Source organism: Condylura cristata, unplaced genomic scaffold, assembly GCF_000260355.1.
Source record: "Condylura cristata isolate star-nosed mole 26May11 unplaced genomic scaffold, ConCri1.0 scaffold00013, whole genome shotgun sequence".
Taxonomy (NCBI): domain Eukaryota; kingdom Metazoa; phylum Chordata; class Mammalia; order Eulipotyphla; family Talpidae; genus Condylura; species Condylura cristata.
In genome coordinates, this window is record NW_004567114.1 from 7,719,656 (window position 1) to 7,740,436 (window position 20,781).

Below are 20,781 nucleotides of genomic sequence, written 5' to 3' on the forward strand. Positions count from 1 at the left end.
TGTACTTCCTTGTGATTGACCCCCTGTCAATGGCCTCATTTTCTGCTTTTCCCTCCCTTCCCCTTCCTGCCAACTGAACTTGACCTGGATACAACCCATCAGCCTGGCACTCTGAGCCCTGTCTTGCCACCTCACATGACAGCCCCCCCTTCACTCAAACAGGGCATCTGTATTCACCCTTCAAGACACAACTCACATGTCCTCACCTCTTAGAGGTTTCCCCTGGGGCCTCACCCATTCTCCCCTTTGGGGGTCCTTCCTTGGAGTAAATTCCTAACATCCCTTTAATATCATCTCTGTATCCCTAGGTGCTAGTTAGTGTCCTTAATTTGAGTAAACAAATAATAAATGTCTGATATAATTTTCTAATTATTCAGTGTGCATGAGCCTTATAAACTCAAGTAGATAGACGTTTCCTTGAGAGAAAAGCCATGTTTTCAAGTCGAGAGTAGCATAGCATAGTACAGGGGAACCAGGGTCTCGATGCTGGCCCCCCCACTTACTAACCTATGACCTTGACAAGCCCTTTAGTTTTTTTTGTGTTTCAGTTTCCTCACCTGTAAAATGAGGTTATACCTGTCTGGTTACCTGTTAATGTATAACAAACTACTTGCAAAATTTAGTGGCTTAAAGCAACACCCATCTGATTGTAATTCACCATTTTGTGGGTGAGTCATTCCGGCAGGGCTCAGCTGGGAGTTTCTTCTGTTCCTCGGACACTGAATAAGTCACTTGGTGGTCAGGACCGGTCTGGTCCACCAGGCCCTGAAGCTTTCTGTCATGTTTGCTGCTTGGGCAGGAAAAGCTGGAAGATTAGACTCAGCAAGTCCTTTTAACTTTATTAGATTCAGGATGGGCTGCCCCAAATATGTCAAAATGGCACCTTGATTATTTTGAAAAATAATCAAGTGCAAGAAGGACTCTTTGCCCTTCCTCTCCCCGGGAAGAGGTGGGGGTAGCGAGGCATTCTTCGTGCCAGAGACAGTATGCTCAGGAGAGAAGTCTAGGTAAACCAAGTCTGCTTAGTTCTGTGCTAGCTAGTACTCAGGCCTAAAGTCTCTTCCTTGTTTGTGCTGAACACATCTAGTGCTTCTTCATGTAAAACTAATTGCTTTGCTTCATGCGCAGGCCACATATCTTTGAAGCCTTTATACATAGGAAAATAAATGTTTTTTTTTTCTTTTCTCCTGTTCATGTGTCTTGTGTCAATTTAATTATTAGACCAGCTAACCTATTTTGAAAGGGGAAGAAAATTTTTTCCCCTACAGACCAGTGTTCCTACAGTCTCTGGGCCAACCTAGGTGGTCTTTCTGGAAGGTGTGTCACTGAATTTCTTACATGTCAACTCAGGGCTCCCAGAGTCCAAATAGAAGCTTCTAGTTCTCTTAGAAGCTATAGATAGAGTTACTTCTGTGTTCTGGCCAAAGTATATGAGCGTGTTCTCTTGGTCAAAGCAGTGTCAGCCCTGTGCAGATTCAAGGAGAGAGGCCAGGGTCTCTAGCTCTTGATGAGGAATGTCAGAGAGAGAGTTTAGTTTAGATGCCTCCTTCTTCTCTTTAGATATTGCTTTTTTTTTTTTTTTTTAGGTAACTTTGGTTTATAACACCATATATGACTCTTATACCTCTTCAGATGTATGTTACCACACCACAACTATTCAGTCCTTTACCATCAGGGCCCTGAAGCCAGTAAGAAAAGGGATCTCAGGCTTCCACTGGGAAGTATCTCAGGATGTGAAATATTCTCCTGTGATGGGCCTACAGGCTCATATTATCTGGGAATGTAGGCCACACCTGGTCAGGTTGGTAACACAACCTGATTCTGATTAGTTTCCTGTTTTTTCAAAGATACAACACTGGGTGACTTTAAGCACGTGGAATGTAAAGAAACAACGGAACAGGAACAGCTAAAACACATGGAAACAAGCAAAACTAAACCAAAATTGGTACAGCATTTCATGTATGAATGACAACAAATTACACACAATCACACACACACCTTGCTGTAGCTTGCAAAACGTTCGCATATAAGTCACTTCCCAACAGGTCTGTGAGGTGGGCACCACCACACCTAGGTTGCAGGTGAGGAAATAGCGCAGTGACTGGTAAATGCTCAACAACCAGCTCTTTGGGGAAGACAAGCTGTGGTGTTAACACAGCTGCCAATTTCCAAAATGTCAGTGCTATAAGTGGCAGGCTGAGGAGAGATGGACATGAGGAATCTCTCCCGAAACCACAGCTCAGACAGGCCCGCTCTTGTATGTCAAAAGAGGCAGAGCCAGTACGAGGCAGCAGGTCAGCTGAGTCCCTGACTCCAGGCACCCGCCTTGCTACGCTGTTCTGTTTGGAGCCTTGAGTCCTGTCTGCTCCCTTTTGCTCTGCTCTGGTTCTGGGCAATGAACATGAAGCACGGGGTGTAACTTAGCTGCGGTTTCGACTCTGGGTCATTCCAAAGCTCTTCATGTAACTCAATGACCATCTGTTGTCCTTGCCCTGACGTGGAGAGCTGTGTGGACAAGACGAGAAAAACCTGGTCCAGGGGAAGGCACTTTGGAAGTGGCGCCCACAGCCCTGGAGACAATCCCAGTTGTATCCTCGGACAATTTCCGGAAAATGAAATGGGAGTCGCAGCACCCATGTCACAGGGTGTGTGGAGGACAAGAATGAGCTGTAGGAGCCCACCTGTGCCGGGTACACAGCGAGGACTAGCTGTTGGGGACTCAATTCCATCAGGGGGATCCCGAGGGCAGCCTTGGACTGGGTACAATGACTGCATTAAAGGGACATTCCAGCAGGGAATGTTCCATGGGGCAAGTTCCCTAAAAGTGTCCACTGTGAACACCACAGGCCCAGACAGCGATGAGCACTAAAGAAATGTAGAGGGTGGGGACTGTGAGGAAGAGGCACATACCACTTGCTGAACCTCTACGCTAAGGGGAGATGGCCACCAAGAGGCATGGAAGATACCACAAAGACTCTGCATCTACAGAACTTTCCAGAAGGTTTCACCTCTGACAGATCCCTTAAATAGTTTGAGTAGAAAGGAAGGAGAAGCTGGCTGGCCAAGCGCCCAGCTGGCTTGCCTGGACACTGAACAACAGATCTTTTCCTCAGCTACAATGCGGTTTGATAATTCAAGTTCTTGGGGCACCTGGGGTCAGGCAAATGAAGACTAGCACCTTCCTCTGCGTGGGGCTTTCTTTTCCCAAAGATCTACCTTTTTCTGGGTGAGCTTGGAGATCTCTACCCCATGGGGCTCAGAGGCATTGCATGGGTTGCTGAAGGTCATACAGCACGTTACTGGAGTAGGCAGATCACGATTCACCAACGCCCACCCTGGCTTTGCACCCGCTCCCACTAGCCCGGCCGCTGCTTCTTCCTCCAAGGGTGAGACCTCCTGCAGAGTCCCAGAGCAGAGCACGCCTGGGAGGCCCTCACAGTGCTCAGGGGTAACAATCAACTCTCCCTCTTGGGAAAAATAAAGCAAAATGGAGCCCCTTGGGAACAAGCCCCTCAAAGTTCTGACTGTGGGGGTTCCCTCCCAGAGCAGCTGCGCAGGGTCCCCCTAAGAGCCACACAGCAACTGCAAAGGCAATTAAGGGCTGGGGCTGGGCCTGCCTTGTCCCCGCGCCTGTCCTGCTCTGCTCACTCTGCGGATCCCGTCCGCGTGGCCCAGGCTCCAAGGAGGCTCCTTGCGCGTGAAAGGGCGAAGTGAAGGGGCAAAGTGCGCCACGCGGGCATTCCCGCCAGCTCCGAGGTGTACCCGCGTGTTTCCCCGTCAGTTCCTCATAACCGTGTCCTCAGCGGTGGCGCTGACCACTCACGTGGCTGTGACAGTGAGCCTGGGGGGGGGGGAGGGCAGCAGGTGCTTTATTCCAAGAACAAGCTAAGCAGGAGGCTGATACAAACCCAGGTTTTCCGACCCTCACACCCCTGGGGGGGGGGGCTGGGGGGCGGCGGGTCGAAGGGTACAGTCAGTGGACACTGTGTCCATCCTGCCAGGATGCAAGCAAGCTTTCTGAGTGGGCAGAGGCGATGCCCAAGACCTCCCTGCCGATGGGCGCAAGGGGCGGGTTGGAATTTGGCTCCCCTGGGTACTGAAGCCCCAGCACCTCTCAAATTTGAGGTGCTACCTGCCCCGCTCTGTGCTGGGCTCTGGGGGCCACAGATGCGGCCCTAGACTCACTGTCCCCTCGGAACTTTTCCATGGGAAAAGTTGGGAAAATGTGAACCAGACAAGGCAAGACAAGAGGACCAACAGGCCAAGAGGGGTGGGGGTGCCCCCAGCAGACAAGAGGATGTTAAAGGAGGGGAGAGCAGGGAGCGGCGGTTCCCTTTGGGGATGTCAGGACTCTTACTTTTTCAGGGGGGCTTCACGCTGCTACAACTGGAGGAAATTGCTCCACACAGGCCAGGGGCATTTGTGAAATGTCACTGAGCATGGCCTTGTTGGAAGGCCTGGTGGTGGTGGGCACGGGACGATGTGATCAGGTAGGGCGAGGCGGAGGCAGGGCTGGCTGCCTCGGGACGCCCGGCCCAGGCCCTGTCCTGCCGGCTGAAGCCCGCGGCCTGCTCGCGGCCTCACTGCTGGGCGATGCTGTCCTTCACTTGCTCGCATCAATCTGCAGCGGAGTGGGTAATTTCCAGAGCTGGTTTTCATGGAGGAAGACGGAGAAGGAGAAAGGGAAAGTGGAACCCCAGATGCCAAGCAAGCCAAGCCCGTGCCGTGCTCTCCCTGGACGAGAAGCCCAAGGGCCCGACCCTGGGCCCCCTCACAGTCACCCCCGCAAAGGAGGGTGGCTACGTGAGGCTCTTGGCTGAAACAGTTAAGTCAGACTTTTCCTTCGGAAGGTGCGAAGCCCCTGAAATGGCAGCCTCTGTGCACAAAGCTCCAAAGATCTTTCTGACATGGCTCTCAGAACATCCTCCCACGCCCATATCTTTGGGTAAAACAAAGTCCAGAGAGCTTGTGTGTTGTCAGCCTCCTCACTGGCCTCTGTCCCCAAGAAGGCTCAGCTGCCCAGCCCCACTTTCTTGGCCTCACTGCTCACTACCCGATTGTTCTTGGACAATCACCAAGACTACGTCATCCTCCACCTCTGTCCTCATGGGCACAGTGGACATGCCCTCCGTGACCTGCACAGCTGAGCACCTCCTAAGTCACAGATCCCATGGGGCCCCCCACTGTTATGTCTTTCCACCACAGCAGAACAAAACCCCTGGCCCTCCCGGGTGGTTGTTCCCGCCCTCTGGGACCTGGCGACCCACCATCTCCCAGCGCCATCTTTGATTCCACTGCCAGTCACGTTGATTCTACTTCTCCACCCTCAACATAGCTTCCGTCTACTCTTTTCTGATGATTCTGTCTGTCTCTGAGCCCAAAGAGTGGCGGGGTCTCAGTTAAGCATGTTCCACCCCCAACTTCTCTCTCTTCAATGATTTCTTATCGTCCCTAACCTAAGAAGGCTTGGCTTGCCCAGTCAGAAGAGATCAGTTCCGAGTTCCCCAAAGTGCACACGTCCACTCCAGCACTGAGAACCATCCGGCTGTGTGTCTGGTTCACAGGCAAGTGTCTGTCTACCCCAGAGGCAGTGTCGGGGTCAGTCAGTACACATTTAACTCGACACAAAGCCTGTGAAATGCTTAACAACGGAGAAAGCTCATAAGACAATGTTCATATGAAAAAAAGGAAGCAAAAAACTACAGGCACCATTAGGATTCAAAATTTGAGAAAAAAAGAAATTCATCAGTTTTAAAATGAATTCTCAGGAGAGTTAAGTTATCCAATGACGTATGTTTTTCCTGGGCCAACCTCCATTTTGGAGGCTGAAAATGGAACTTCTAAAAAGAGAATGAAACTAACTGTGGGTAGTTTTAAGCCAAAAGCTCCACAGGCAATAACCAATTGAGGTAAGAAGAATGAATCCACTTCTTTTTCTTTCCCCCCCTAAATTGTTTTTATTGAGCTAAAGCAGATTTATACCTGTGTCTGCCCCAGGGGTTATAGCTCAATCCTCTACAAATATCTCCTTTCACACCCTTCCCACCACCAGGGCCCCAAAGACCCCCCCACCGTGTTCCCCTGGACTCTGTCCCTCCCCATAAATTGACTTCTTTGACTGAGCTCTCCAGAGCAAGGGGCTGCAGGAAGTGATGGTTTAGAGGTGTGAGCGACATGTCACTCAATTTCCATAACTAATTATAACTGCTAGAATTTACTGTGCACGCACTCACTAAGCATGGTATCTCTGGATCCCCCCCCACCAGCCCCCAAAGTCTCTATTTTACCAAGGAGACAACAGTATGATCTGAGCTACTCTGGTTCTGACATCAATTTCAACAGGTCTGTCTCCCTCCCAACCCTACCACCAAGCAATTCACCAACACCAGGAGGGTGTCCTCAACTCAACCCACTTCTGACACTACCAGGAGAGTGTCAGATCCCAGGGGCTAAGGCCTTGGTACCGCCAACTGCCATCAACCTCCAAACTCAGATGCCAATCTCACGTCCAAGGTCCAAGTCATCCACATGTGGGTGGAGCGTACAAAGCTGCTTTCAAGTTAGACAAGAGCAGGACACTTGCTCCCCTGGGCACAGCACAAGGTGTGTTTTGTGCCCCTGGGGCTCATCAGTGGAATGTCTTGTTAATAAGATTGGAGCCCTGGGTGGGGGTCAGGAGTCTATCAGGAGACTCACCCTCCCCAAAGCCCTAAATCTAGTCCTCAATGTGATCCACCCTTTCCTTGGTCAATAAAAAGGCTGGGATCTTGCATTTGAGAGCATCCTGTATCCTCCAGCCTGCTCCATGGCTCCTGCTTCTTTTCTTTATCAGTGTGGTGTTGCTGATGCAACAGTAACAGATGTAGCTCAAGGGTTCCAGTGACCCCCTTCTTGGGTTCAGTTAATTTGCTAGAGTAGCTCGCAGAACTCAGAGAGACTGTATTTGCCAGACTACCAGTTTGTTATAATGGGGGTGTACTTCAGGAACAGCTGGATGGAAACAAGGTACAGGTCGAGGGGTGGGGGGAGGGCCGGAGCTCCAGAATCCACACCTGTTCACCAGCCTGGCAGCCCACCACCCCCTGTCCCTGGGATTTTATGGCAGCCTCCTTACAAAGGCATGCTTGATTCAACCTGTTGCTCTTATCACTTAGAAAATTCCCAAAAATGTCTTAGGAGTCCTGTGCCAGGAACGAAGACAGACTAAACCTGTATGTCTTACCACGAAGCCCAGCACCACAGTTCTGTCACATCAAAAACCCAGCGTCAAGTTCTAACACTGCTGATGCATCCCACATGCCAGTGTCACTGTCCCATGTCCCCTGTGTATTTCCTCATCAATATTCTTGTTCCCATTTTGCAGATGAGGAAACTGAAGCACAGAAAAGTAGAGTAACGTGTCCAATGTCCCAAGGTGACAGATATAAATCCTAAATCGTCAGCCTTTCCAAAGCTCAGGCTTTTAAAGGACCAGAAAGCAAGACACACATCAGCTCTGCCTCCCTCATTGAATATCAGGTTTCCCCCTCAAGTACTGGCTGAATCCCATTCTAGAATAAGGCCCAAGAGCGTCAATGGAAATCCCTGGAGTAGAACTCAAAGGCGACACCCTGTCTCCCCACACCCGTCCCCCCATATCTCCACTGCCCAGGAGGAGTCCCTGGGATTTCTTCCCTCAGCCCAGTGATGAGAACCAGCAGCACCCACTGGCACAGCTTTCACTGCGTTAGCCGGGGAGGTGGGCGTCATTCCCACAGAAACAGGTGTCTCTCCGTCAACTACTAGACCAGCCCCTGAGAGGGGAAGGTGTGCTCAGGGCAAAGAACAGCCCTGACTGAGCTGGACAGGCCAGGCATCAGCTGGCAGGGGGAAACAGGCAGGGAGCAGAGGGGGGCTGCCCCAGGAACTCCACTGCTGGGCAGTCACTTCCCGTGGGGCCAGACCACACCACCCACCACCATCTTGTGGTTCCTCCTCCAGGGACAGGCCCAGCTGGCTTCCTTTCACTTTTTAACAGCCCGCAGAAAAATGCCACCCTATGAATGTGTCACTGTGACTGTTCCATGGGTGCTGACCAACTAAGAAGTGGCCAGTGTCCCCCAGACAGCGGGTGCATTCGGCCACAAAATGTCAGGGCTGGTGCCCAGAAGCCGGTCTGGCTCTGCCCATCCCGTGCCTGCTCCTTTGTTCCATGTATCCCCCCCCCCACGTCTCCTCTGCTGGGTCCCTGCTCCCCTGCACACCCAGAGCTGGTCTTGGAGGGTCTCCCATAAGGCAGAGTGTTGACCCCGACACCTCGAAACCTCCTTAGCACCTTAGCGCAGCCCAGAGGGGCCTGCAGAAGCAGTGGGCTGCCGCCGCCCCCCGCCCCCGCGAGTCGCCGGCCCCTGGAGGATGGCACCCCCACCTCACTGGCACCTGGCTGCTCTGGTGAACGAGGTGTGAGGGGAGGGGACACCTGCTGCCCCAGAGCAGAACCTCCAGAGCCCCGGGGAACCCTGCCGGTCTCTCCGGCCCTCCTTCGCCCGGATTGCAGAGCAGATGTTTGAACACGGCGCCTCCAGGCGCTGCCCACATGTGAGAGCGCGCAAACCCCTGTGGTTGGGGATGCTTGTTACGGCAGCACAGCCAGCCCACGCTGACGACGTCAGGGTTTTCAGGCTCATCTGTCCTGAAGTTGTCCGGGCCCACTCCTGGCTCAAGGGAACAAGAAATGGGGGGCAATTCGATCCCGGCCACAGGGTGGGCGGGGGCCAGCCGGGCGCATCTGCTTCTCAGCAAGCCGAGGGGACACGGTGAGGCTGACTGCCCACTTTTGGGTTTCCCCTTGCCTAAGCCAAGTGGAGAACCCCCCAAAAAGGCCCCAGCCCTAGGCCCTGGGCCTTTCCCTTGCCCACTTCCTCCTCAGGCCACCACGGCAACAGGAAGGCTCAGGAGCGTCCTGCTCTGGGAGGTGAGTGCCCTCCTCGGCCTCCTCCCACAGGGACAGGGAGGCGCCCCCACCTGCTCTCCTGCGGTGTACCCAGAGCCGAGGGTCCCTGTGTGAGCAGGCTTATTCCACGCCCCTTCGGCTTACCGTGGGGGATCAACCAAAAATCACTCAAAACTGTAATGGGGGCAGCACATGGCCGTGCCTGGCAGGATGCAGTAGGCACGGCAGCGCAGTGTGCTCAGGGGGGTCGCACGGTGTTGGTGCCCGTGGCAGTGCCAGCGGGCGCACTGGGGGGCGACGGCAGTGCAGTAGCAGCGGCCGCAGAAACAGCGATTGTAAGTGTGGTGGCAGCAGCGGCAGCAGCAATTGTAAAAATAGCAACGCCGGGCCTCCCTGGTGCCGCAGCGGGTGAAAACGCAGCACTGAGAAGCTAAAGCCGCTCCAGCATGAATTGGATCCCCACCTGCCCCGGAGGTGACCCACAGGGCGCGCAGACCTCTCCTGGCCCGCCCGCTGCTCCCCTCAGCAGTGGACTTCGTCCATCTGCCTGTTCCGCTCCCCACTCTGTCTCTGGTGAAGCCTCTCGCCGCCCCTGAGCCTCTGGCCTGTACCCCAGTTCTGTGTGTGCAAATAAATAAATATTTAAAAAAAGATAACAACACTGTCAGAACCCTCCACTGGCTTCAGCTACATCCTTCTTCAGTCGCACTAACTCCTTCCAGCACCACACACGGGAGGCACCATTATCACCCACAAAAGAAGCCCCAAGAGGTTAAGCGCCACAGCCAGGGTCCCACGAGCAGTGAAAGGCAGGGCTGGGCTGCGCTCGGGCTGCGGCCTCCAGCTCGGCATGGGGAGTGAGGAGAGCCAGGAGCTGCATGCTCCCAAGGAGAGACGCCCTTCACCTGCCGTTTGTTTCACTGTCGTCTGGGTTCCCTCCCGGGCAAACCTCAAAGGACCAAAGTTTGGGGCTCGTGGAAGAAGAACTTCTAGAGGCAAGTAAAACATACAAACGTATAGTGGACACTGTGGGGTGGCTGGGAGTGGGCTCCCGTCATGACCGGGAGTTTGTGACAGGAAGGACTTTTGGTTTGAGTTGTGACGGTCTTTTCAGCAAAGCCGAATGTTGCATTTTTAAAAGCTTAAAGGTGGAGCACAGGACGTGACCACCACCTCCATCCCTGCGTGCCCTGCTTTGACCTGGGGCTTCTTAGCAGGATAGAGATACGCACCGGGCCTGACCTCCCAGGACTGGAGCCAGGCCTGCCGTGCGCTTTCTGAACATTCCAAAAGGCTGGGACGACTGGGGGCAGGGGGTGGCTTGGACAGTGACCACCTGGAGACTGAGGAGTGAGGGCGAAAGGAGCCTAAGGATTTCGGACAGGAGAGAACCTCCAGGCCTTGTCTAGTCCGGAGCCCTTTCCTCCGAGAACCCTGGGACAGGGCACTCCCCGCTCTCAGACCCCCCCGCCAATGTGGGTGTCACGAGTGTCAGGGGGCCAAGTCCCCTGTAGCCCAGTGACAGCGTGGCCCCCTCTGGCAGGACCACACAGTCCAAAAGCAGGTGGGTGCTGACAGTCCCCTCCCAGCGACAGTGCAAATGCGTTGACTGCACCCCCTCTGCAGAGGGGCCACATATGTGGTCTGGAAAGCTAAACTCTGCCTCTGAGATTTCCGACACGTTTTCCCTGTCTGAGGCAGCAGAGTTTGTGCAAAAGCCAACAGCCTCTCCCTGCACCCCTGCACACAGTGGCCCTTCCCCAGAGGGCAGGAACGGGCTGGCAGCTCCCCAAAAGCCTGCACACATGCGGGACCGATTTCCCAGGCCCCCGTGGGGCCGGGCATGGGCACACGAGTTCTAGCCAGTGAGTGTGAGCACAGGGCACACCCCCACCCCCAGGCCCTGAAGGTGAGACTGGCCAGCACCTGCCCCAGCCTCTTAGCCTTCCGGTGTCCCACGGGGAAATGGATGCTGCCTGCCAAGGTGGGGAGCTGGGGTCCCTGGATGAGCCTTCGGGGACCTTGCACGTGGGCGGGACAGCATTTCTGTTATTACAGCAGCCGGTGGAGCTTCCCGATTCCACTTTCTCCTCAGCCTGACCCTCTGACTTTCACCTCCATAACCAGTTCCGCCTCGAGAGGTGGCGACTCTGCTCTGTTCCCTGCTGCGACCCCAGGGACAGAACACAGCCCTGCACAGAATGGACACTCGGTAAGTGCGGGTGTGACATCCATTCTGCACGAGCCGGGTCCCCAGGGAAGGGCCCCCTTTTCTCAAGAACAGGAACCTGTCTCTGCTTTCACTTTCTCACCCGCCTCTGGAGCTAGAAAACCAGCCCTTCACGAGCCCACTCACGCAAGGGGCCCAGGCGCCCCCTGCTCTGCGTCTCCTGAGCCATCACGCCTACCACGCAGGTCAGCAAGCACTGGTGTCCGAGTCTCTCCTGTCTGCCCGGCCCCACCCTCCAAGTACACTGGAAGCCTCAGAGGCCCCCTGACCTGTGTTTGTCTCTTCCCTGTGTGGGGCCCGAGTGTTCCTGAGAACCAAACACTCCAGAATATTTAGTAATGATCTTAAATTACTTATGACATTTACTTGCTATTTAATTATGTGAGTATATTTATAATTTATACTCAGAATATTTATGAAATACTTAATACATATTTTATTATCTTATTGAACTGTTGTCTCTCAGTTGCTAACTGGAAGTAAAAAGCTTCCTACGTGCCCACCTCCAATTATAAGAGGACTCAGGCCAGCATTTGGAATGTTCCAGGTTCTTCTACAGGTTTTTTTTGACGTTACTGTCTCATAAGGTGGGGGGAGGTGGGGGGGAGGCTGGAAGCCTTTCATCAAGTATCAGTACCAACCCACCCTTGACGGGGAGGCCACAGTATTTTCTGGCTGAGGCCCAAGCCCGTCCTGGCAGCCCTGGGCACATATAGGATCTGACCCCCGAAAAGGCCCTGTGATACAGGTTGGACGATGATGGCTGTGTCCATTGGATGGAGGAGGAAATGGAGGCTCTGAGAGGTTAAGTGACGTTTGCCAGATCACGGCTGGATGTGTCTGGAGCTGTCACTAGGGCCCAGAGGCGTCCCCTCTCCCTTTCTCCCCATTCTCAAGCCTGAGCTGCCAAGAGGAAACTTCACAGGCAGCCACGAGGAAGCCGAGCCAAGAAGCCGTGAGCGACAAGGCTGGGCGGAAACTCGTTGCGTTGAGTGATAAGCTCAAAACAAACCTGGCCAAACAACTTCAGCAGATGCAAAGCTTTCCTCCCTTCTTCTAATTTTAAACCCCTCCGCCTGACAGCAGTGTCTGTGGTTACGGGGAGCAGTGTCTGCTGCTGCGGTGTGGTCGGGGGCCAGAACGGAAGACAGGTACTTACTCGATTTTTCTTCTTTGATGGCGCATTCGAGCACACCGGATGAGTTCTCCTGCGGGGACGGGACGTGGACACAGAGCACCAGAAGCTTCAAGCTGCTGTCCCTCCGGACCAGGAACGCCTGCGGGGAGAAGGGGAGACCACCCCGAGTCAGCGGAGGTCACGGACTCTTGCTGAAACAAGAGGCGGCAGGGGGCGGGGCCGTAGCCAAGCATCCCTCAGAACTGGGGGTCGGTCCCCCACATCCGTGTCCCGCAGCTCAATTCTTCATTTGCTCTTTGAGGGAAGGCAGCGAATATCGCCACTTCCCAGAGGCCTCTATGCTGTCGGCATGGATCTTGGCAGGGGGGCTTAAAATGCAGATCCCTGGGTCCCCCCAAGATGCTGACTGGGACGGGGAGAATCAGATGATTCTGATCTGGGGGGTGTTCTGGGGTCCACACTTTAAAAAGTTCAAATACATGGGGAGTCAAGTTAAATTTCAACCCACCCAGCACTTATGCTCTGGGAGAGAGAGGCTGCTGGAAACAATCACAGGTATTAGTCAATTTACACTTTTCCCCCACGGAAATAAAAATAGCTAATAAATAATATAGGTTTTTCTCTGCAACAGGAACTGTTCAGACTTCTTTACATGTGCACATTTGCCTAAGCCTCTGGGCCCGCCCACTGCCTGAGTCTTGTGGTTACCCCCACTTTATGGAATAGAAAGCGAGGCCCTCTCAGATCTCAGCAGGGCCTCCCTCCTCGAGCTGGTTGAGGCGATCAGAGTAACCACTACACTGGAAGCTTAGCTCGCTGGCTGAGGCCTCGTGGCTCTAAGGGGCAGCGCAGGGGCCAGGCCTGGACGCTGGTGGCGGGCATGTCACTTCTCCATGTGCAAGCCCCGCCCCGTGAGAGACTGGTCCTTCTCGGATGACTTCCTCCTGGTCCGATAAAACACCTCTGGTTTCCTGGGACGCATCTGTGCTCTGGCGAGCAAGCTTCATCTGAAGTCTAAACCCAAGTTGGGGCCGCAGGGTCCCTCTGGCTGTCCTGTTCTGGCCGATGGCTCCGCTCAGCCATGACTTGGAAGATCCCCACTGTTACACCCACCGCAGCCCTCTCGGGTGGTGCCCCTCCCAGGACATCATGGGGAGGGCCCCTCTTTCCACACAAACTCTGCTTTTCAAGTGAACTTTTTTGTGCCCTCAAACCCCTTCCAAGCTCATTCCTTCTTCCAGGTGCTGACACTTTCTGGAATCGCCCCAACCCCCCGGAACCTCGCCTTCTGGGGAACAGAGGGCCGTGTCCCTCAGTCAGCAGAAGTCATTCCTTCCTTTCCTGAGGAAGCACGTGGTCACAGTGTCCCCCTCTGGCCTACCTGTCCCATTCAGAGCCCCAGGACTTGGGCCAGGAGTTCGGCCGCATTGCTGAGGGAGAATTGGCGAGCAGGGTCACTGAGAACTGCTGATGACGGGGCCCAGGAATGGGGGTGCTGGGGGATCCCCGAGATGGCATGGCTTCCCTTTCTCCACCAGCACAAAGGAGAGTCCCAAATTCTTGGCTATCATTACTGACTGCTATTACAGTCCTGTATTTTTATAATTGTTCCTACAATGCTAGTAGAGCTGTCAGTAAAACCATTACAAAAATGTCATTAGTGACTAAGGACAGCTAGTCACATACTGCAGACTGCACCCTGCACCCAGCCCATAGATTCCACGGTCTTTCTTGAATCTCTGATTCGAGCCATGAGGATGTGGCAGTATTGGCCCCACCTTATAGATGAGGAAACTGAGGCCGAGGGAGGCAAGCCCACAGGATTAGGACCTGCTGGAGCTGGAATCTGAGCTCAGCTCTTTCCTCTACTTCCCTGAAATCACGCACCCCCATCCAGCCCCTCTCTAGATGGGTGTCTGGCTTAAGATTTTGCTTTCCTGACCATGCGTGTCCCTTTGGGAGCAACGCCACACAGATCCCATTAGTCACTGGGCCTTGGCTGGAAATGGGTTTACCAGCCGCTCATCCAGCAGCACAGGGTGGAGAGAGCATGAGAAGCTGGCGAGGACCGAGGACCCTGGGGAGTGACTTCTCTGGCCAGCGGGAGAAGAGGTGCTGGCTGGCGGAGCCTGCAGTCTGTGAACTGCTCCCCCCGGGGGCTTGCCAGAGGCCCTCGACCAGAAGCCTCGCCTTGCACTCAGACACCATGCCTGGGCCCCAGTGCGGCCTGGCCCTCCCGCGAGCCGCAGCGTCACTGAACTGACTGTCACCTGCTTTTCAAAGAAAAGAGGTCGCTCGCTCTGCCTCTTCCTCCGAGGCCCCTGGACCAGCCGCCTCCTGTCCACGGGGGGTGAGGGGGTGAGGGGGTGGGTACCAGCGGTGTGTGTGAGAAGGGGTGAGTGTGTCTGACAATGTGTGGCATCAAAAATATCGCATCTGGTCTTTGCCCCCAGTTCCTGAGACGTGCTTGATTTTTGCTGAGAAACAGGAGTGTCTTGTTGGTCGCAAAGAGCCTCTGAGGACTGAGCTGAGCTTATGGGACAGCTGACTCATGGTGGCCTCAATTCACAGGGACTGGCCATGGGAGTTTTCGGTTCACCCCGATCTCGGGAGACAGCAGCTGGCGACAGAATGTGAGTTTGTGGTTAAATCACTCGTGTCCACACAGCGAAACTCAGGCCACCCTCTGGAGGCTGACACTTAGCAGAGCTCCAGGTTGGGGGCATAGGGGAGGGTGGGGGCGGGCACCCCAATTCCACTGGAGCAGGGTGGGGCCCCTGCATCCCCTCCTCATCCCAGACCTGGCCCCCCACTGCCCTTTTCTTAGGCCGAGTAGCCTCCCTCAGCATAAAGTGGTCAGCAGGAGGCAGCTTCTGCTGAGGTCCCGAGTCCTAGCAACCCACAACCCAAAGGGTCGTGTCCATAGGCAAGCCAAGAAGAGATGTAGGTGGCCTGAGCACCCCACTTGTGTGTGGCATGCGAGATGAGGCAGCTTGTTGGGGCTCCTGCCTTTAACCTGCGGGGCCTGTGCTTACCCCTCACCCGCCGGGTGTGGGAGCATCACTGTGGTGGAGTGAGTGTGCGTGTGTGAGTGTTGGGGGCTCTGGGGAGCAGGCTGCCCTGGGGAGCCTGGGACAGCCGACAGTAAACTTGGACCCTTGACCCTGAGCTGAGCAGAGCTGAGGACAGTGGGCTCCTGAGTGGAAACCATAGCTGCGCTTGTTGGAGGGAGACGCTCCCTTGCAGTGAGGGGCCACACCGCAGGGAAGCCATGCCCCCTCCACCCCAGGGCACAGGAAGAAGGGGTGGGTCGTGACCCTCCTATGCAAACACCGAAGAGCCTTGCCCTGAAGGGCATCCACCTAGGGGCCGGGACCACAGACACTTGCTGGCTCCAGACATCAGCGTCTTCCCTGACAGTCCTGACGCTCTGTCTCTGTCTCCCCCTCGAGTGACTGCAGTGACAAGTCCTGGTGGCCAGCCCTGCTGGGGTGTCCTGAGGCAACTGCAACCTGATTGGCTCTTTCACTCCCAGTATGTAGCTCTTTAGATTTCCTCACTGTTTGCCCCTTCCTATTCCACTGAGAGAAAGAAAGAAGAGGAGCTGGTGGACAGAAACCCTTAGGGGGGGGGGGTGGCATGGCAGGGGCTGGTGTCACAGTTATGGCTACTTCCTGGTTCCCCAGGGGGCTGGCAGCAGTTCTGGTTGCCCCTCGGAAACTCCGTGGCCTCAGTGTCCTGACCAGAGCATGGGGCTCAGCCGCCCAGCAGAGACAAGAAAGGAAACCAAAGCCCTCCCCGCAGGGTTGGAGATGTACCCGAGACACGCAGGGAAGCACCCGGTGGCACAGAGGGCCCACAGAGGCCCATGCGGGCCGAACTCTGCATCTTCCCCGACTTCCTTCCCAGCCCCAGTCCATGGCAGGTTTTTGCTCTTCAGCCCCCCAGTTCCAGGCCCCACCAAGACCAGGGGCTCAGTCTACTCTCATGTGTATTGTGAAAAGGCAGCAGAAGGGGTCCCCGGGGAGTTCAGGGATAAGGAGCCGCTAGCGGCTGGGCTCTGTGCCTGGCATTCAGGCTTGGCATGGCCCAGTCTCGGCACACCCTGGGAGCTGGGCATCGTGACCGTCGCACAGACGCGGGGCACAGGCCCAAGCAGGCAGACGGAACTGCAGAAGCGGGCCATAGAGCCAGGCGTCGCCCAGAGCACCTTGTGTCTGTGCACTCTACTCGTGAGCCAGAGCGTGGACAGGAAAGTCCCCCAGGACCCCGACAGGTCCCCAATTCTGAACAACCTGTACCCAACCTTTCAGCACAAGCCGGTTGTAGCCTTTCTTTGGATATGGCCAAGTCTTGGGTCTTTCCAGAAAAGCCAAGATAAGGCCGGCTGGGGGCTGAGTGGGATGTGGGGTGGTTGGGGGGTGGAAGAGGCTCTGTATTAGCTGGGGTGGAGGGGGGGAGGAGTGTGAGCCTGACCTGGTTACAGGAGACCTCTGGCGCTTGCTACCCAGATGGCGGGGGGTGGGGCACAGGCTGCTGTGGGCAGAACTCCAGCCAGTAGCTTGGCTTGGCCACTGTCTTTGGCTTGGCCTTTGGAATAAGACGGTCTGTTTGGTGTTTCTCTTCCAGGAGCTTCAGCTGCTCAGCTAGTCATGGCCCTTTCTAGGAAGTGCCCGCAGACATCAATTCAAAAATAGTGTTACAGTGAGGCTAAGTAGGGAAGGACGCGTGCGGAGTGGAGACGCCTGCAAATTGTTCTAGATTAGTCAAATACCCTGCATTATCCTGACAGCTGAGCCGAAGCCACCGCCTAACAGGAGACCGCTTCAGGAGCTGTCTGCATGCCCCCAGCCCTGCCCGGTGAAGCGGTTAAACTCTAAAGAAGGCGCAGGTGAGAATGGGGTTGGGGGGGTGGGAGCCAGGAGTTGCAGGGTCACCTGAGCTCTTTCTCCAGCACCCTGGGGGACTCCACACACAAATTCCCCAAGCCCTGCTTGCTTCTTTTTCTACTTCCTGCATGTAGCTGTATAGAGATGCCTTAGGTCTCAAATCTGAACTCTGCTACTTAATAACTGGAGCCCACAGGCAAGTTGCTTTTACTTTTCTGAGTCTCCATTTCCTCACTTGAGCACGAGGATAATAAAAGTCATTTTTCAGGGCTGCTGTGAGGATGGCGGATCAGGTATGTTAAATACTGGCAGAGAGTATGCACTTAATAATAATAATCACCATTATTATTAATAATAGGCCAAGCATTTATAGTATTTATAATCAATATATTGATATCACTATATTATAATATTAATAACTGTATATTACATTTCATATATTATACATTACACAGTCCATAAACATTTACATTATATTGTAGTACATAATAACTGTTGTCATAATTCATAATTACTATTATGGACTGTTAACATTTACTTAGCACTGAAACACATGCTAAGATATTAATATGCATAATTGCATTTGGTAAAATCCTATTAGTAAGAGTTTTACTCTGTATCTTTTTCTGCTTGCAGTTGGACCAAACAGGAGATAGGAAAAAGGCCTCAAAGACCATCCGTTTGTGTGGTAGATTACAAACAGCCACAGATCCTTTGCAGCAACTCCCCTCAAGAGGGCGAGTGTATTTCCCCACACTCAGAGGGGCTATGTGGGGCTTGCTTGTACTGAAGGGGGCAGCAGAAGTGTCTCTGTGGGGTCCGAGCCTGAGCCTAGACGAGTGTCGGCTTTCCCATACCCGCTCGGTCCCGAGCTGAGAGGCCCTGAGCTAGCCTGCAGGAGCGGCGGCCCAGCCAATACCCCGCCCGACTGCCAGACATGCGAGGGAGGCCATCTCAGCCCAGCTAACGTGAGTCCAGCTGCCAGATGACTGTGGCTGCTTATCTGACCCCAGGAGTGACCAGCTGGGTGGAACCAAACCAAACTGCTGACCTGCAGAAACGTGAGCAAATCAAATGGTGATTGCTTTGAGCCACTTCATTCTGGAGTGCTGTTATGTAACTGGAGGTCACGATATAGCTGTTGGTGTAAGAACACGGGTCTCATCCTCCCCCGCTTCCTTCTACGAGGCACTGCTGGGGGCCCCAGAGGTTGGTGCGGCAGCTTGAAAGCCAGTGCTGCCCAGCTGCTCACTTTACAGTCAAAGAAAGCAAGGCCCAGAGGTGCAGCGACTTCCTGAGACCACGCCACTGCCTAGCGGCAGAGCCAGGACAGGGTACAGGACTCTGGCCTGCAGGCCAGGCTGGTGGCCATGACAATACGTGTCCTCTCACCTGCTAACCACCACCTGTCAAGCAAGCACGTGCTTTATGCCAGGCACCAGCCCAGATGGTTTAGGTTGCTTGCAAGGAATTTGGGATACATGACCTGCCACAGAGATGAGAAGACAGGTGGGGGTGGGGTAGCAAGGGGGGGTGTTGGGGGAGGGGGCGGTGGGAGGTGAGATCCAGGATGTCAGGTGCTGGAGCACTTTGCTGGAAGACCGAAAGCTGGCTCTGGAGCCAGACTCTTTGAGTTTGGCACTAGCTGGCTCTCTAAGCCAGGACCTCTGGGGCTGCTGCTTTTGCTGTGAAATAGGATCATAATTCCTGTCTGTGGCCATCACTATGAATTACCTCCCTAAGGGCCCGTTCCTCCCTTTTCTTGCTAACTGACACAATCCTGCCCTGGGTGCAATCTGCCCTTATTAAGAGATGAAGCATGCTTGGCTGGCACTGATCATGGCTAATTAATTAATTAACTAATTTCTGCATACAGAACTGGGGTACAGACCAGAGGTTCAGGGGTGAGAGGATTCATCAGAGACAGAGTAGGGGGCAGAACACTGCCACTACACTCCTGAGGGGAGCAGCGGGAGGGTCAGGAGAGTCTCCCGTGCCATGTGGGTCACTCCCTGTCCAGGAGCTGCAGGGGCTGCGACTATCTTCATAGTGCTGCACCACCAGGGAAGGCCCCTGATCACAGCTATTCTGCCCCCACTTTCCCACTCACCCCCCTTCCAGGTCTTGCTTGCAGGTAGGAGAGTCAATCTGGTATCTAGAAACATCTTTTTTTCTGACAAAGAAAGACTGAGCCCAAGAAAAGACTTTTGCCTACAACTTTGAATGGGTGACACGCCCGGAGCTGCAGTTGCTGTTCTGCCACCATGAGGTGACAGACCGGATGATGCAATTCAACACCTGAAGATGGCAGAGCAGAGAGGTGGAGAGAACCCAGGCCCTGAAGACACAACTGCGCTGCTCAACTAATTAGTCCTGGACCCCAACTCCCAGATTCCCCATTAGGTAAACAACATATCCTAGGCTGATGTCACCGCAGGCTGGGTTTGTTGCTGGTGACGGGTGACGCCAGCCTACGACCCCTCTGAACCCTCCTGCTGCTCACGGGAGTCGGAGTGATGACTCCGTCAGTAGCTCCAGACGCCAGGCCTCAGCCTGAGAGCTCCAGGTGACCGCGGTGGGGTGCATGCTCGGGCGCTGGGGCCCTCCCTGTCCGCACGGTTACTATGAGGGGAGCCGTCCACCCCCTGCCCTCAGGGTCCCGCCAGCTCCGACGAAGCAGGTCACCGACATCCCTGCGCCCTCACCCAGCCTCTCTCCTCTGTGGGAGCAAAGGCCATCCGGTGCCTGACTGAGCCGACTTCTGAGTGAGCGGCTCCTTCTGTTCCCTGGTTCCGCGCCCCCCTCTTGTCAGCCCCCCCTCTTACCCCCTGCACAGGACTCAGGAATCCCCAAAAGCAGAGTCTTGCCCAGTGGTACAAGTGTGTGGGAGACAAGGCTATGTTGCAGGGTGGGGATTCCGCCAGCCCAAACCCCAAACTACCGTGGGGTAGTGGACAGAGCCCAGCTGCTCCCCCATGTCCTTCCTGGTTCTGACCCCATTGGCTGGGTCGCTCCGAGGCCACTTTCCCTCTCTGAGCGGTCTCCAGGCTGGCGAAGCGAGTCAGGGAGCTGCTCCAACCCCAGAGCCCGGGGCTCCCCCAGGCCCCCGGAGATTTGCTCAAGGGTTAGTTTCACCCGTAGTTTAACGCAACCAGGGAGCGGTGTCAGTGGGTGTGGGATTCCCTCCTGCTACCCTCAAAGCGGGCTTTGGAAAGAGCAGCTGGGGGCCGTAACACCTGGCGCAGAGCAGCTTTGGGAAGGAACAGGGGCGGCCTCTGACCCCACCACCCTCCAAATCGATACACGAAACCCAAGGCCAGTGGCGCTCCACGGTTTTGGTTTTACTCTCCATTTGTGGCCTGGATAATCCAGAGCTGTCTGCTTTTCCACTTTTGTTATTTTAGGACTATTTTCCAACTGCTTAGGGAAAATTCCCAATCATGCCCCATAGGGCAGGATCAGAAGCAAGTGGTTTTCCTGGGGGCCGCTGTGCAGGTCGGCTGCCGTGGGCCCCTGGACACACGCATGGCCGGTCTGACCCTCAGCAAGCTCGTGTGTGTGTGTGTGTGTGTGTGTGTGTGTGTGTGTGTGT

The 20,781-nt window shown here is 54.7% G+C and overlaps 1 protein-coding gene across 1 annotated transcript in view; it reads right to left on the reverse strand.

Moving 5' to 3' along the window:
• Window positions 1–20,781, reverse strand: part of RIN3 (Ras and Rab interactor 3) — a 75,744-nt gene that overhangs the window by 50,333 nt on the left and 4,630 nt on the right. Inside the window, exon 2 of the mRNA XM_012724618.1 lies at window positions 12,322–12,439. Coding sequence (XP_012580072.1) covers window positions 12,322–12,439 — 118 coding nt within the window. The remainder of the gene's footprint in view (window positions 1–12,321; window positions 12,440–20,781) is intronic.